At 40.9% G+C, this 16,726-nt stretch overlaps 1 protein-coding gene across 1 annotated transcript; it reads right to left on the bottom strand.

Moving 5' to 3' along the window:
• Window positions 1–513: 513 nt before the first annotated feature.
• Window positions 514–14,994, bottom strand: fam83fb (family with sequence similarity 83 member Fb). Its single transcript, XM_039815953.1, has 5 exons — window positions 14,332–14,994; window positions 6,454–6,621; window positions 4,902–5,023; window positions 3,465–4,183; window positions 514–3,038 (listed from the first exon to the last, which is right to left on the bottom strand). Exons 1-5 carry the CDS (start codon window positions 14,818–14,820, stop codon window positions 2,998–3,000), a joined length of 1,539 nt encoding a protein of 512 aa, XP_039671887.1. The 5' UTR covers window positions 14,821–14,994; the 3' UTR covers window positions 514–2,997.
• Between the last annotated feature and the right edge of the window lie 1,732 nt (window positions 14,995–16,726).

Genomic DNA, 16,726 nt, shown 5'->3' with positions numbered 1-16,726 from the left:
ACTTAATACTATTCTACACAATGTTAAAATTAGCATTAAGATGCAATTATCACAGGAAATAACACATCTTCATTGCTTGCTGTGTGTCAGTAAATCCGGTTCTAAATAAGTGAACGCCTCTCTCTGCTGCAGCTCTTACTTCCTGTTTCAGTGTTGCACCACATCCAACTCGCAACCCCCCCACCCCCACCCCCACATGCTCAACTCAGACCCTGAGTTCCCATCAGGCCTGCGGTTCCTCTCTGAGGACCTTATTGAAGTGAACACCCAGAAAAGAGAAGCAGGGGAGGCAGCTAGCGGTAGGTTTGGGGCAGTGCAATCATCAGCTCTCCATCTTAAATGTTGTACTACCGGGTCTCACCACTGAGTGGCGCTTCCATCAAAGTAATGCCTCATGTTTGAAATGAAAATTATTTTCTGTCACAGAAATATAACATTTGAAAATCATTGAGTAGTTTTTTTTAGACTAGAATTTATGAACAATCTTAACATTAAAAAAATCATCAAGTCTTATTTAAAGCTGTTCATTATCTGAAACCATTTATTGAGCACAGTGTAGAAGAGAGCCTACAACTTAAAAGTATGGCAAATGGACATTGAAATAAACACGACGCAATATTATTTCACAGATAAATTACAACATAGCAAATTAGCAAGGAAATGTAGTCCAGTAGTGTTTACATATAAAAGGCCCGCAACACCTCACCCCCACAGGGGTGACACAGGTAGAAAAAAGAAAAGCTTTCATTTGGTTTAGTTTGTATTTGGTGGGAGAGTCAGACGGAGAAATCGATCACAGCCTGACAATGTCCTGCTTTAGGCTTCTCAGAGACGGTTTAACTCATCTTTGACTGTTGCCCTGCCGGTCTGGACTTTTTATTTTGAAAGGGGCAGCTGTGATTCACTAGCTAGAGTCCAAGTCAAGTCTCTAGTCTCTGAGCTAGAGTCCAAGTCAAGTCTCTGAGCTAGAGACCAAGTCAAGTCTCTGAGCTAGAGTCCAAGTCAAGTCTCTAGTCTCTGAGCTAGAATCCAATTCAAGTCTCTGAGCTAGAGTCCAAGTCAAGTCTCAAGTCTTTGAGCTAGAGTCCAAGTCAAGTCTCAAGTCTCTGAGCTAGAGTCCAAGTCAAGTCTCAAGTCTCTGAGCTAGAGTCCAAGTCTCAAGTCTCTCGTGGTTATAATGAGTGTTGTATCACCTGCTGCATTCCACCCAGGCTGCTTAGGCTTTGAACACTGCTATATATAATAACATAATATATAGCTATATATAGTAATATCTAGCCAACAACAGTCAGAATTAACCTCCCTTAGGTCGTAGCTAAAGCAAGGAGCAAGGTAACGTTAGCTGGCCAACGCTGAGCTGGTTGAACCAGAATCTTGACACCACATATTTTGCATTCAGCGCTTATTTTGTTTGGCCCTCGTTGCATGTTGCGTGTTTTTAGAGCCGAAGCTTCTGATGAATTGTCACAGCAGCTGACGTCGACATGTTTGTTGTCCTCTCAAGTGTGGCCGCACGCAGCAGATACATAACGCTAGGGCGTAACTTCCACTGGGAACAGGGGGGACATGTCCCCCCCCACTCAATAACCTGTCCTCTACCGGTCAGAGATAGAAAATAAACCAGTTCAAAAATGGTAAGCAGCTTGGCTATATTTCTTTGTTGGCTCAAAGGTATGCTGTATTGGATTTTGTTTTTAACCATTTGTAAACTAAACCCTCATTTACAATTTTGTGGGTGTGACTTTTTTTGCAACGTCTTCACCATTCATATTTATACAAACAATGGGTTTACAGTTAAATTGCTTACAATAACACAATATTATTTACAAGAGGCACAGATTCTTCATAGATCTAGCCTCTTATTTTTGCTCTCAAAGTGCAGATTGATGCTTTAAACTTTAAAATGTATAACATTTTCTTTAGGGGGGGGAGCCTGCCCCCCGATCCCCTTGGGTTGGAGGTCCACTGTAGGCTCCTCACCTGTTTTACTCCTGATTAGTTTGCGTGCCTGCAGTGGAAATTAAATCTCATATTTTATATTTCAATTTGATTCACACACAAAACATTAACATTTTTGACTTTATAAAATTATTCTCTCAAGTCTTGGCGATCAGCCCCTATAATATACAATTAGACATCCATTTCTTATACATACTTTTGTACTATTCTTTCTGGCAGAATTTATCATTATGATCAACTTAATTATTTCCTGGATTTTGTATAACCATAGTCCATATAAGTGTATGTTGACATGTAGGAAATGGGTTTTAAATCGAAAGAAGAAATTATAGCAGAGGTCCCCCCCCCACACTTCTCAAACCAAAGTTACGCCATCGACGTTAAGTGTTACATTAAACAGGTGTGTGATAGGTTACACGGTGATAGGGATTAACGTTCAGCTCATCAGACTTCCCACCTCTCAAGTCCCAGTCGAGTCTGAAGTCTTTTAAGGGACGAGTCTCAAGTCAAGTCTGAAGTTACTGTGTGTGCCACTTACTGTAAGTGCGACTTGAGTCTTAGTCTCAAACTCCCCATCTCTTATATATAACCTCCAAAAAATGCTCCCTTCAAATGATCTTCTACCTGAGCCCCACATCTGTATACAGAAAAAAAGACTTATTTCACGTTTAGTGTACTAAAACATGCAATTAAACAACTTCACATTCAGTGTCCTCCAGAGAGCCGTATATCCACATAACCACAAAAGTCCTGAGGGATCAAGTTGTAAACGATCACCAGCGAAACCTAATTAAACCTCTCTGCACCCCACCAGGGCAACAGATATCCCCAAGCATATTGATTATTGACTCAGCATTTCAAATTTGGCACCTGTATTTGCCAGTGCCTTAAGAACTGTTCATTCATTTGCACTTTCTGTAAGGCACCGGATACTGTTCTTGCAATATTGCACAATCAAAAGTGACGTCAGTGGAAGTTATTTTGTAATCCATTTTAAGAATGTAATCCTATCAATGGACAGAGACTGGCAGGTTCACCTCAGGACACTTTACATTTTCCTTGACGTCCACTGGTACGACCTGTGAGAAAAGAAACAACAGTAACTCAATTAGAAAAACAGATTGGTGAGATTAAAGAGACATTATGTAGAATTCATCAGTCAGGATCCATAGAGGGAAATGTATCCCACTATATTATGAAATATTTCAGTAATACTAACAATTGAGCATTACTCAAAAGTAACTTCAGTTGATTTGCTATTATAAAAAAAAAAAGATTAGATTAGATCAGCGCTTTCCAAACCCCATGGCGTGTAACCCTTACAATAAGGAAAAGAGGACTTTAACCCAGTTGCAAATGGCTACAGATTATGACCGAGCCAAAGACTAATTGTTTTCCTAGAAAGGGAAACATTTTTACTTTACCTATCGTGCTAATTGTTTTATGGGTGTAGGTGGGAACCACTGGGAATTAATCTATAAATATCCACTTTATTCCTGACTTACTCTCATTGTCCTGTCCGGTGTTGACAGACTGCTTCGAGTCTGTCAGTTTAGGTGGCTTCTTACGCCTCCATTTGGATGGAGACTTCACGTTCACACTAAAGTTGTCCTCATCCGTCCTGTTGGTTTCTGTGGGTGAAGGGCATGTGCTGCCTGCCAGGTTGCTATCCGGAAGCTTACTGGATGGTTTCTTCCTGCTAAATTTCGGCTTCCATGTGGACTTCTTGTCCTGCGGGACTCCATTGAGCCTCACGAAGCTTTCGCTTGGGGCTTCTGAGGGCAGCGAATTCAGCCGCTCCACCTTCTCACTGCCGGCCAATCGTGGCTTTGCCGGGTCCATTTCCTCGGGAACCTTAGCCAGAGTGGACCCTCTCTTGGGTCCTGGCTCCTGCAGAGACCCTGATGGACGCGGGATGTCCCCAAACACCAGGGAGTATTTGGGGTTGTGGTATTTGTGTGCAGGCACCTGGATTTGTGCATTCCGAGAATCCCCTAAGCTAACCTGGAAGCGGGATGTGGTCGCAGTTATCGACGGCCGTTTTGGGCCCACTTTAGAGCGTATTGTCGCAGTCGTGGGCGGGCTCACATGGAACTCCTTGTAAAGGTCCAGCTTCTCGGAGATGGCGTAAAGCTCACGGAAGTCCCGGTCAAAGAAGTCAACCACCTGCCCCGTCATCACAGTGATCATGTTGCGGTCCATGCGAGACGTACACCAGGAGAAACTGGGACAGAGGCAGGTTTAACAACGGTTATCAACTTCATCAGATTCTGTGTGTCCTCATTGGTCCATTAGATTAACAACAAACATGAAATCATTATATAATTAAAAAAAATGCATAGTTCAACAAGCAAGCGTAATGACAAGACTTTCAAGCATAAAGCAGTAAAAGATAATTCAAGTTTATTTAAATTTGGTTGTTGTTTTTTGTAACTTTGACCATTGTTTTCATTTTATTGCTTGTAGTAGTCTCTATCGTTCTTTTTTTTAGCCATGCCACTGAAATATCTACACAACTTTTTGATGAATTATCATGTAATTTTGTACAGACATATATGGTCCCCAGAGGATGAATCCTAATGACGTTGGTAATCCCCGGACACCTAATCTAGCGTCAAACATTTTAATTTGTCCAAAACTTTAGTTTATGACCAAATACTACATTACATTCACCTCATCTGTACATTAGGCAAATTAGCAAAGGATAGTATGCTAACACGCTAAACTAAGATGGCATACAGAACATAGTAAACATTAAACCAGCTAAACATCAGCAGCAACTTTTCATAGTAACATTAGGAGTCACAAGAGTCAGACATTTTCAAATCACTGTGCACACAATGCAATGCAAACACATTCTCTTCACAAGTTAAGGAAACACATTCTGTATTAAACATATAAATTAAAATCATGCACTGACAGTGCACACATTCAGACCTCACCTGTATGAGCCAAACATGACTTTGTCCCCGTCTACCAGCATGTACTTATTACAGAGTGAACCAGGCAGTCTACCGAAGGACAAATTGAAGCCAATTCCCTGTAGTGTTCTGGTTCGGATGTTCTGCAGCCACAGAGGGTCACATTCAGACAATGGACAGGAAACAATGGACAGGAACAAAACAGTAATGCAGTAATGGCAACATGCTGACACCGTACCAAAGTTGCAAACACTAGATAGTTTGTATTTTTAAATATGATAATTGTCATATAGCCTCCACTAAAAATCCCCAAAATTCCGAACACCACAACCTTCCATTGGCTGCGTTTGACTCTGTCACAAAAAGACCAGTTATTGTTTAACGCAATTATGTTGGCTGGATTTATAATTTCACTGGAATGTGCATGTTATTCTCGCACACCACTGCTATTTTAAACTTCATCCACGAGGACCTTTAAAATTTAATTGCTTGCCAGTTATAAACAAGTCATGCTGTCTGGCTTGTATCACTGCTAAGGGTGTCCTAAATGAAGTCATTATCTTGAATTTCGAATTAAAAAATGGAATCGTCGATGCTGCCACGCCCGTTCGGCTTGTCAGGCAGAAAAAAACACACATTTTGAAGTGCTGCAAGTCAACCTGCTCTAACTTCGCTAGAGCCAGTCAAAAGATAGCATGGCAACTGCAGATGCAGGAGACCCATCGACAGAACTTGAACCCCCTCCTCTTTCACTGAAGTCGCCGGTGTGGAAGTATTTCACACGACTTGTAGCCTAAAACAAAGCAGCTTATATTGGTTATATTAGAGAGAGCAACAAGTTAGCGGACTGCCGAGTCTCCCTCTCTGTCTCTGTCTGCTCAGCTGCTAAGACCGCTGTGCTGGCTCGATGGTGTTTTAAGCCCCCCAACGCTGCCTGGAAGACGATGTTGGGGGCTTAAAACACCAAACAACGCTGCGTCTGCCCTCCTCATTGTCGGCAAACTTGTTTTTTTCTTTTGACTTTACTGACAAATTGTCAAGTTTCCAATTGACTGAAGATATAAGTTATCGTTACATTATGTTGTTAATAAATGTTTTAAATTTGACAATGTAGTGTGGTACATTGCGAATAAAGATCAGATGTGATATTGCATAAAAGTCTAGTCTAAAAATGGCATAACAACCTGTGCTTTAAAAAAAACAAAATAAAGTAAAATCGAGAATCGAATTGAACCGTGACCTTAGAATCGAAAATGTTATCGAATCAAGGATTTGGAGAATTGTGACACCCCTAATCACTGCATGCAGCCATACAAATGCTGACCAATTGAGTGTAGGCTACATTTTAATTGTAGTTTTAAACAAGGCTGAAATGTATAAGTGCAGTGTACAATGTACAATGTAACTTCATTTTCATGTCAAGCTATTTTATTTTACTCCTTTTATTGATGAAATGAGATATATATATATATATATATATATATGTTATCTTTTGCTACTAGCCTAAAATGGGTCCAGTGCCATTCTCTTGCTTGATGTCTGTGCTACGTTTATCTCCTATGTGCCGTCTTACCCGAAGGTGCTGTGAGCCAATCTGCAGCCTGGAGCAGATATCCAGGAAGTGTGGCACAGCTTGGTTATCCAACAAGATGTAAACGGGCACAGAGCGAAGACAGGCCGCATCCATCAGGTCCTGCAGGATCTGGACGTCTGTGAGCATGTCCATCACTATCGCTATCACCTGCAGGAGAAAAGGGAACAGTTTGAATGGATGTTAAAAGGCAACCAACCATTCAGAAAGTATTCAGACTTTTTTGTTTTGTTTTTTTGTTGAAGGCCTAGGCTAAAAATCATTTAAATAATTTTTTTTTACCATAAATAAATCAATCTTCACTTAAATACACCATAATACCAAAGCGAAAACATGATTTAATTTTTGCAAATCTATCTAGAAATAAAAATCAGAAAAATCACATATCAAATATGTTCATCACAGTTTCTCTTTTATTTTGTATTAAGAAATTTAGCTCTGGGCGCCCAGATAGCTCAGTTGGTAAAGTAGGCACCCATATATAGAGGTTTACTCCTCAACGCAGCAGCCGCGGGTTCGACTCCGCCCTGATTGGAGTCCACCTATAAATTCTATAGATTGGACATGACTAGTAAACACCTGACTATATAAGGCGTCCCAGCTGACAAAGCATTTCAGAACAAAAACCAAGCCATGAGTTTGAAGGAACCGTGTGCAGAGCTCAGAGACACGATTGTGCCCAGGCACATATCGGGGGAATGACAAACTAAATCTGCTGCAAATGTTGGATTTACTTTTTAAAATACGTAAAAAATAATTTACATCATACTGTGTGGAAGAAAAACACATTGTAACCATTAAAAAGGAGAAATCTTTGCTCAGACTCACTACTGTTTCTCATTTATGTTACTTTTCTAAGGCCAAGAAAAAAAAATATATCAATAAAATGCTTACAGACAGAATGTCTTTTTAGACAGCTAACAAAGAAACCAGCAGGTGAAGCTAAGCTGTCCAACTGAAGCACTTTGCGACCCAGGGATAACGTCACCCCTAAGGGCCCAGTGAGGCCAAAATGAAAGAGTCTTAGCTGTTTGCCTTGCAACAATGGAGAAAACCACTGTATTATCCCTGTGCTGTGGTCCATTCAGGCTGACAGATCACAGAGATAGAGCTTTACAACAACAACAAAAAGGAGATCAGTTGAGGTTAGGATGTAAATCTGTCTTCAGAAAGGCTGGCTTCCATGCAGCTTTTGTTTTCTCCTCTCACAGAACATTGGGATTAGAAAAGGTTTGAATTTCGCTTTTACCAAATAAAGAAATCCCAAATTAACGAAGAGCCAGGAGTTGTGTATTTAGGCAAAACCAAACAAATGTAAAATAACTTGTCCTGCATTTAACTATAATTGTAAAAATGACAAACTAAATGCTGAAAGTGATCGAAAACCAATATAATGAAACGCAAGGGTTAAAACCACTGTGTCCAGCTGCACAATTTTATCGCTATTTTGTTAAGATTAACAAAACAGCGATAAAACAGTTGCGGATTAGATTGATGAATGTCAGGATGAAGGTCAACCACAAGAAGTTTATAGAGTGGAAAAGTCCAGAGCCCCATTAGTGGACTCTAGAGGCTGCATCGGTCATTACACCCAACAATATTAAAAGGTCCCATGACATGGTGCATTTTGGATGCTTTTATATAGACCTTAGGCCGGTTACACACTTGCTGCGTGGTGTGAGCGTGGCGTGAGCGTGGCGTGTCAGCTGCGTGGATTTTTCAATGTCTTTACACACCAGAAACGTGTCTGACGCGGTGCTGTTGCTGCTAGCCTTGTCTGTACACATGTATGTTTACCATTGATAAAATGAAATACCATGTTGGGCAGTATGGACGGCAAAATAGGCTACAGAATATTTCGTTCTGTATCGACAGGTGCAATATTAGAAAATCGATTTTTGTTTTTTAATCACATTTATATCTGCATTTATATCAAAACCTAGAGAATTTCAAACATCAACATGTCATTTATTAATATGTATTCGTGTCTAAACGACATATAAACATCTTTTCCTATTCGATTTTGCCTGGAAACGCTTCCAACACGCTTGCGTGTCGCGTGAAAAATAGGCGTCAGTTCTATTTCTAGCAGGCATGCGTTTTTCCCTGAGACAGTAGGCAGTGTGTAAGCTGTAACCTGTTAAGATGGGAGCCGAAATATAAACGGACACGCCACGCAGCTGACACACTCGCGCGACGCATCCAGTGTGTAACCGGCCTTAGTGGTCCCCTAATACTGTATCTGAAGTCTCTTTTATATAGACCTTAGTGGTCCCCTAATACTGTATCTGAAGTCTCTTTTATATAGACCTTAGTGGTCCCCTAATACTGTATCTGAAGTCTCTTTTTATAGACCTTAGTGGTCCCCTAATACTGTATCTGAAGTCTCTTTTATATAGACCTTAGTGGTCCCCTAATACTGTATCTGAAGTCTCTTTTATATAGACCTTAGTGGTCCCCTAATACTGTATCTGAAGTCTCTTTTATATAGACCTTAGTGGTCCCCTAATACTGTATCTGAAGTCTCTTTTATATAGACCTTAGTGGTCCCCTAATACTGTATCTGAAGTCTCTTTCCCGAAATTCAGCCTTGGTGCAGAATTACAGCCACTAGAGCCAGTCCTAAAATGAGCTTTCCTGTGCCATGTGCCATTTCTGTATCTGTAGCTTGCCTATGACCTCATAAGGAGAAGATTCCAGATCGGCCCATCTGAGCTTTCATTTTCTCAAAAGGCAGAGCAGGATACCCAGGGCTCGGTTTACACCTATCACCATTTCTAGCCACTGGGGGACCATAGGCAGGCTGGGGGAACGCATATTAATGTTAAAAAACCTCATAAAGTGACATTTTCATGCCATGGGACCTTTAAAGTGTTGGTTGGAAGCTGCCCATTACATTACATTTCATGTCATTTAGCTGACGCTTTTATCCAAAGCGACTTACAATTAAGTGCGTTCAACCTTGAAGGTGCAAACTCCAGACAAGTAGTACGTGCAAGTACATTAGCTCTAAATAGGTAATGCTGCAAAGAGCCATATGAAAGTGCAGTATCAAAAAATATATTATATATATATATATTATATATATATATATATATATATATATATTTATTTTATTTATTTTTATTTTTTTCATTATCCGAGGTGTAGACGGAAGAGATGTGTTTTTAGCCTTCGGCGGAAGATGCACAGGTTTTCGGCCATGCTGATGTCGATAGGGAGCTCATTCCACCATTTAGGAGCCAGGACAGCAAACAGTCGGGATTTCGCTGAGTGATTAGTTGTCCCTCGCTGTGAGAGGGCAGCAAGCAGGTGTGGAGTGGGCGGGTTGGGGTATAGGGTTTGACCATGTCCTGGATGTATGCTGGGGCTGATCTGTTCATGGCCCTTTACATTACATTTACATTACATTTTCTCCTATAAACAGCACACAGAGTTGATATTTGAGCCTCATTGTGGCACTTCACAGAAGGTTACTGTGTATTTTTGAAGACCATTTAATGGACAGACAGATGACCAAAAGTGGCAGTCTCAGTCTTATACACTTCATAGATAAAATGAAGCGTCAAAGCAACAGTACTCTGACAGAAGTTGCATGTTTGAGAACAAAAGGGAGTCCTTTCAGACATGTAAGGACAAGTTCAGCCCAAGCAGAGGAGGAAGGTTATTCAACTGTTCCACTGAAAAGCAAATTCATGGAAAAAATGTCTCTCTAAATTTGCAACAATTGTATCTCTGTCGGGCAGAAAAGGCCCGTTGTTCCCACCCAGTGTCTCACGGAGGAAAATGCTGAGTGGACTTGTGATGGTAACAACAGAGATACAAGCTGAGACACGTGGGGACAGTAGGCTGAGTGCTGAGAAGACTACTGACTAGGGTTGGGCATCGTTTGGATTTTAACAATTCTGATTCCAATTCCGATTCTTCCTTTCAAATCGGTTCTTATCAATTCTCGATTCCGATTCTTTGAGGGGTGGAGTTGAAACGGGTCACATGCCTATTTTCACAAATAAGAGGAAAGTTTTATTTTGATTTAATGTTGGTTTGCACTTTTACCGGGCTTTTTCCAATGTAAAATAAAGCCACACTAGAGCGCTGCTTACTGTGCTCCTAGGCTGCAACAAAACGACCAAAACATGGGCATATTAAATTGGGAAGTGATGATCGGATTTGAAACCAAATCCTCTAAATGATTCCAAACGATTCCAATAAAGAAAAACGATTCAACTGGAATCGTAATTTTTGAAACGATGCCAAGTAGGAATCGGATTTTGCGATGCCCAATCGTACTACTGACTGGATCATCATCGAGTCAAATGAGAAAGAGAAAGAAAAACAATTAATAGATTGGTGCCTGGAGAACTGGTTGTGTGTGTGTGTGTGTGTGTGTGTGTGTGTGTGTGTGTGTGTGTGTGTGTGTGTGTGTGTGTGTGTGTGTGTGTGTGTGTGTGTGTGTGTGTGTGATTGTTATTATTCTAAGAATAGCTCCTTGCCTTTCCTATTAAGTGAGAACAAACCTGGCAGGTGTGTTACATTCCAGTACATTCAAGTGCACCAAGGGGAACCCCAAAAGATAGAAATATAATAAAAATAATAATAATAATAATATTAATAATAATATGAAGAATGATGTAATTCCTGGTTTATTACAAGAGGAAGTAAACTAGTAATCAACACCTGCTGGTAAATGTTTACAGACTGATATATGCGTGTGTCAATGATTTAAAGAGCAGTCTTTCAAGTGTTCCGCAATCTTTAATGCTTCTGGTATAGTTTGAAACCAGGAAGAAGAGAAGAAGAGGAGGAAACGGTAAGAATGCGAGCAAGCAAACGAAGTTTAAAAAAAAGAAAGGGGACTTCTACAGAAAATTAAATGGAAATCCGTAGATAGGTTCCATCACGAAGCCAATTAAAAAACCTTGAGTAAGCAGGGCTTTTTCTGGCACAGAATGGACCTTTTTTTTTTGGAGGGTTTGCATACAGTAAAGGCAAAAAGTCTGCGTTACCTTATTTGACAGAGATCTATGCATGTACCTGTTATGCATGACAATTTGATAAACAAAAAATAAAAAATAAAACCCTAATTAACAAAACTGGTAAAAAAAACAACAACAATATCAATAAATAAATAGATCACCAGGAGAGTCTGGTACAGCCTAACTCTGGAGATAAAACTGAGATGAGCTCTCATATTCAAGTTTATCTTCTGCTTGTTTGGTAAATTGCTCTTGTTACATGTGCCTCTGCTGTGTGTGTGTGTGTGTGTGTGTGTGTGTGTGTGTGTGTGTGTGTGTGTGTGTGTGTGTGTGTGTGTGTGTGTGTGTCTTGTTTTCTGCCTCTCTCTCACGCTCACTCTCACTCTCTGTCCCTCATCCACCCTCCTCCCTCTGCCTGTTACACACCTGAGTGTAATCAGTGCTCAGGTAGAGTGGGGGAAGGTGATACGAAGGCAGAGCGTGCAGGGACAGAGGTACAAGGAGAGTAGCCTGGCTCTGCCCTTCTACGTACTTCCGCTCAATTTTCATTTTCCTTCCGTACTCCGTCTGGGTTTGCGGTATATTCGCAGGTTTTCTCTGGCCAAATCTTTGGCGGTCCAATCAGCGAGCAGAGGGAGTGGCTGAGAACGATGACATTGAGGTTGTGCACTAGTTTGAGTTGTAGCTCTGTAATGGCAGCGGAGAAAGATGCGAGTGAAGCCATTCGGTCCGTTGTGGCAACGCTGCCGAATATCCAGAAGTTAAAGCCCGAGCAAGAACAGCCTTTGCTGAGTTTTGTTGGTGGCCGTGATGTTGTGGCCCTCCTCCCCACAGGGTTCGGGAAAAGTTAGATTTTCCAGCTCGCTCCGTTAGTGGCGAGTGAGATGGCTAAGGTTAACGCTAGTGATGCTAAGCCGATGTCACGACCAAACGTTAGCGATTGGTTACGGCAGATCCAGAATGGCTCTGGGCAGATCCAATTTTTTTTAAACTTCAACAGAGTACCCGCCTTCAAGGAAGTTAACACCTGTCAATGGAGAGTGGCCAGACTCTCTGTACAAACAAAATGTACCAGAGTCTGGTAGGACCAGGCTACATGATGAGCACACAGAGCAGCACACTTATGAGGAGTTTCTTCCTCCCTTTTTTCTCCACAAGCAGGTTTCTGCACACTTTTTGTTGTTTTAGTTTATTGTGTTAGTTTGGGCTGGAGGTTGGTCCAGCGTCTTCACATTTAGAGAGGATTTGAATTGCTTCATCATTTTGGTGCTGGGGATTTTCCTTTGGGGCTGGCTAAAAACCTCTTTGTGTGTGTGTGGGGGGCAAAAAATCCTCTATGCAGGAAAAACTCTAAGTAAGTATTTGACACATATGTCTGACATGCTCCTTGACCCAGTTTTAAAGAGGCATGGTAAGGCAGGGTGAGTGGACCAGAGTCAGTCACGGTTACTGTGAGCAGAAGGAACAGATGACTCAGCGGAGTCTATGAGTAAACAGTATGATGGGTAACTCTAACACACAGACCCAATTCAGGCTCTCGGTTACTGTGTAACAAGTTATTAATCACTCAAACAAACAGTCATTCACCCCGCCTTTATCCAGTTGCATAAGAGAATCTTCTCTTCTTCAAAGAGCTTCTCAAAAATGAAAATGTGCTGAGTATCTTGCTTATAGAAGTAAACGTATTATAATTGGGTTTTGTACCGTTGGTCAGACAGAAGATTAATTGATGATTGTATGTTTTAGTTGTAGCCCTGTAATGCATGGTTTTGGAGTGACGTGTCAACCATATAATACTCTTATGTTTACATACTTTTGGCCATAGAGTATAGCACTGTTGCAGCACTGACCTTCCATATGCTCAAATGAACCATACTACACTATAACTACTTTGGTATACAGGCAAACTGACCTCATCATAAATACCACTCTCAAACGTTTTTGCCACGTAGACCTAGGCCTATATGTTGATGTAGCCTAAACTTTGGCCAAATGTCTTCATTTGTTTGCCGTTCAAGTTTGCATTTGCTTACTTGAGCATTAACTAAACCCACTGCCACCTTATTTTGACCCCACCCACTGAGGTTTAGCCCAACACATTAGATTATTGCCTTAGCAGCATCTTAATGTTTCCAGACAATTACTAGCCTACATATCAATTGTATACAGGACATGTGGTTACCATTGTGTTATGAATTGGCCAGAGGAAATTAACAGGATTTAGGCATGGCAGAAAAAAGGATACTAACAGCCCGTAAAGGGTGTTAAAGTTATTAGCTGACACAAAAAAACAAAACTCTCCCTTTATAAAACTGTATTCTTGCTCTGTTACAGTTAACCCCACACGTTTGGGTTTATTGTGTTAACTGGGTATTGAGATTTTTTTTGTATTCAAGTGGCTGTATTAAGTTTGGTATTTTGCCCATAACACAACTAGGGCTGCTCCCTCTTAGTCGATTAGACGACTAATCGGTCGTTTTGGTCTTAGTCAACTTAGATTTCTTTAGTCGATTAGTCATGTTTTATGCTTTTTTTCATGCTGAATGACTTATTTCCAAGGAACGTACGAGCACATCTCTGGTAAACACAAGAATTAAAGTGGTGCTTTTGCATTGACTCTTTGCGGAGAAACTCAGATTTACAGATCTGTCAATTAAATCAACTAATCGATTAGTCGATACCATTGAATGAGTGTTAGTCGACTAAGAATTTCTTCAATCGAGCACAGCCCTAAACACAACTTGGTAGAAGATTAAAAAAGTTTGACTGTAGCACTTTTAATAGCTACAAATAGCCTAATACAAATAGCATGAATTATACTTATTAGGCCTGATAGCCCTGCTCATGTGCCCCTAATCTGTCCCCTGTCCCCCGTTCCCCTCACCTTACTGGCCCCCTGGATGAGTCGCCGCACCACCTCCTTGATGTGAGGTCCGTTTTCTTTGGGCGGGTGCGTGTGTACGGCCACTCGGGTTATCCCTTTGAACAACCCCCCGCTGGGCCAGCCGATATCCAGCGGCGGCACCTCGGTGTCCGACATCTGGGGCCAGTAGGTGGAATGGACCCCTGAATCTGCCTCGCTACCGGCGGCTCCCTGCTCTGACCTGGCAGCCGGGGCTTTGCTGCTGCTGTCGTCTGCGTGATTTAAGTCGTACAGCTTGAAAGTGTTCAACAACAGTTTGACTTCTCTGGCCGATAAAAAGTCTTTCATGTTGTCGTCTTTAAGTCGCGTTTTGAAGGCGCCGTCGCCGTTCTTGAGCAGCTCCTCGATGGCCGCGCGCTGCTCCTCGCTGTAATAGAACTCCGGTTTGGACTCCGGGACCTTGGCTCCGATGTGGCCGTCCTCCATGCACGTGAGCTGGGATTCGGCCATGGCTGTCCTGAAGCTCAGGGACTCTCTCACGCTGCGGGGTCTGTTGATACCTAAAGTTAAAGTTGAGTGTTTGACGCCCGGGCACAGGTAAAGAAGACTGGGGAAGTTTTCCTCTTACCTGGTCGCGAGGGAGACAGGCGGGGCTCGACACGGGCAAATGTTGCCTTCACGTGTAAGTGGAATAAACAGAACTGCAATCAAGGCACGCTAAAGAGACTGTCAAAGTGTAAAATGTTGCCTTGATTCGATTACTGACAGGCAGTGAGAATACCATAGCGTTTTTTGAGATTGAATAGCTTACTAATTAGTAGTTTTCTGTCTAATTTTACATTTGTGATTAACTACAGCCTAGTTATAACCCTAGTTGACATATTCAGTTTGTTTTGCCATGTTATTGAAATTGTATTCTTACAACCCAAATAACTCACCTCTGTACTATTATGACCATTCAAATATAAGTTGTAAGCTATACATATTCATATTCAGCGGAATGTTAACATTTAGGATTTCCAAGCAGAAGGAACGACATACAGATGGAGCTTGAACGCAGCCGACGTTGCGAGTACTTTGCACTGCTTTTTGCACTTGGTTAAATTACGGTATGTCCAACTGCAATTCGTTGTCTTAGTAGGCCTGTTTGTACTCTTTGCAATAACAATACAGTTGACTCCATTTGACGAAGACTTACTTGTAAGTGTATGTCCTCGGTTGTCTCTACGTTTTATTCTCTGTAGGCTACTTTAAAGGGTACACTCTGGACTACAGTGAATTATGAAATGTAAATTTGCATTATTCACTTTTAAGGGTTTGCATAAACTAATGGGTGTGTATTCAGAACTTTTATGACACTGTACATACTGTACATAATGAGTTCTAAATGTGTCACATTGTATAGCCTAGCTTTTGGTTTTCATTTCAAAAGAGCTTGTATACCTTTGCACTGCAAAGTGATCATGTCTGCAAAGGATCACAATACACAAAATCAATGAATCATCTCGACGATTTAAGTATCATGTTTTTGTACATTTTGGTTTTATGGAGGCTGAGCAATCAGGCACAACTTCAAAGGTTCCCAAATTACAATACAGTAATATAATATGGACTTTTCTGGATTGTTAAATTATGTTGTAGGGATAATATTGCAAACCTAGCCTACATTTCAGTTTATGAGAACAATGACATCAAGTGGGACACTTTGATCCAGATGTGTAATTCATTGCGAGCATTCCAAATGTTCTGATTTGTGTAATATTGTGATTAAGTGGCACTTTTTGTTTTCACAATTTCATTTGATACATTCTTAAACAAATATAAATTATAGCTGCTTTAAAGTATCAAGTTATTCTTCATGCAAAATGGCACAATTTATCATCACATTTGATCAGAACATGCATTAACTATGAGCAGCATTTTAATGTTGGTAGGATGTGCAACCTAATATACTGTATAGTAGTTTCATCTACAACGTTGCATAATTTTTCTATAAACTGATCAAATGTTTAACATGTAAAACCGTAACCTGAATAGTTACAACTAGCAATGAAAACGTGTAAATCTCTACTGTACTTAAGTACAGGACTTGAGTATAGATTCAATTAGTTACAGTTTTTTTCGATTGCTAAACGACAGTGGGCACAACTGGAGTCACATGTGTAAAACTCTAACTACAGTCTCCACAGCAGCAGTTCATGTGGATCAAACTCTAGTTCATTTTTCATTACTTGAACACAGTTTTCAAAACTCTACACACTTATCCCATGACTTTAACCACAACGTGCACAACGCTGTAGATTTCCAGCACTTTGTTCAAATGCTAACACACTGCTGTCAAAACTGTTAACCACACATTCAAAACAGAATAGATTTCTTACTGGTGCCTATCAAACACTGCTGATTGCAATTTTAG

Source organism: Perca fluviatilis, chromosome 1 (assembly GCF_010015445.1).
Source record: "Perca fluviatilis chromosome 1, GENO_Pfluv_1.0, whole genome shotgun sequence".
In the NCBI taxonomy this organism is placed as follows: Eukaryota; Metazoa; Chordata; class Actinopteri; order Perciformes; family Percidae; genus Perca; species Perca fluviatilis.
Note: the sequence above shows the minus strand (reverse complement) of the source record. Positions and strands in the feature narration are given on the sequence as shown.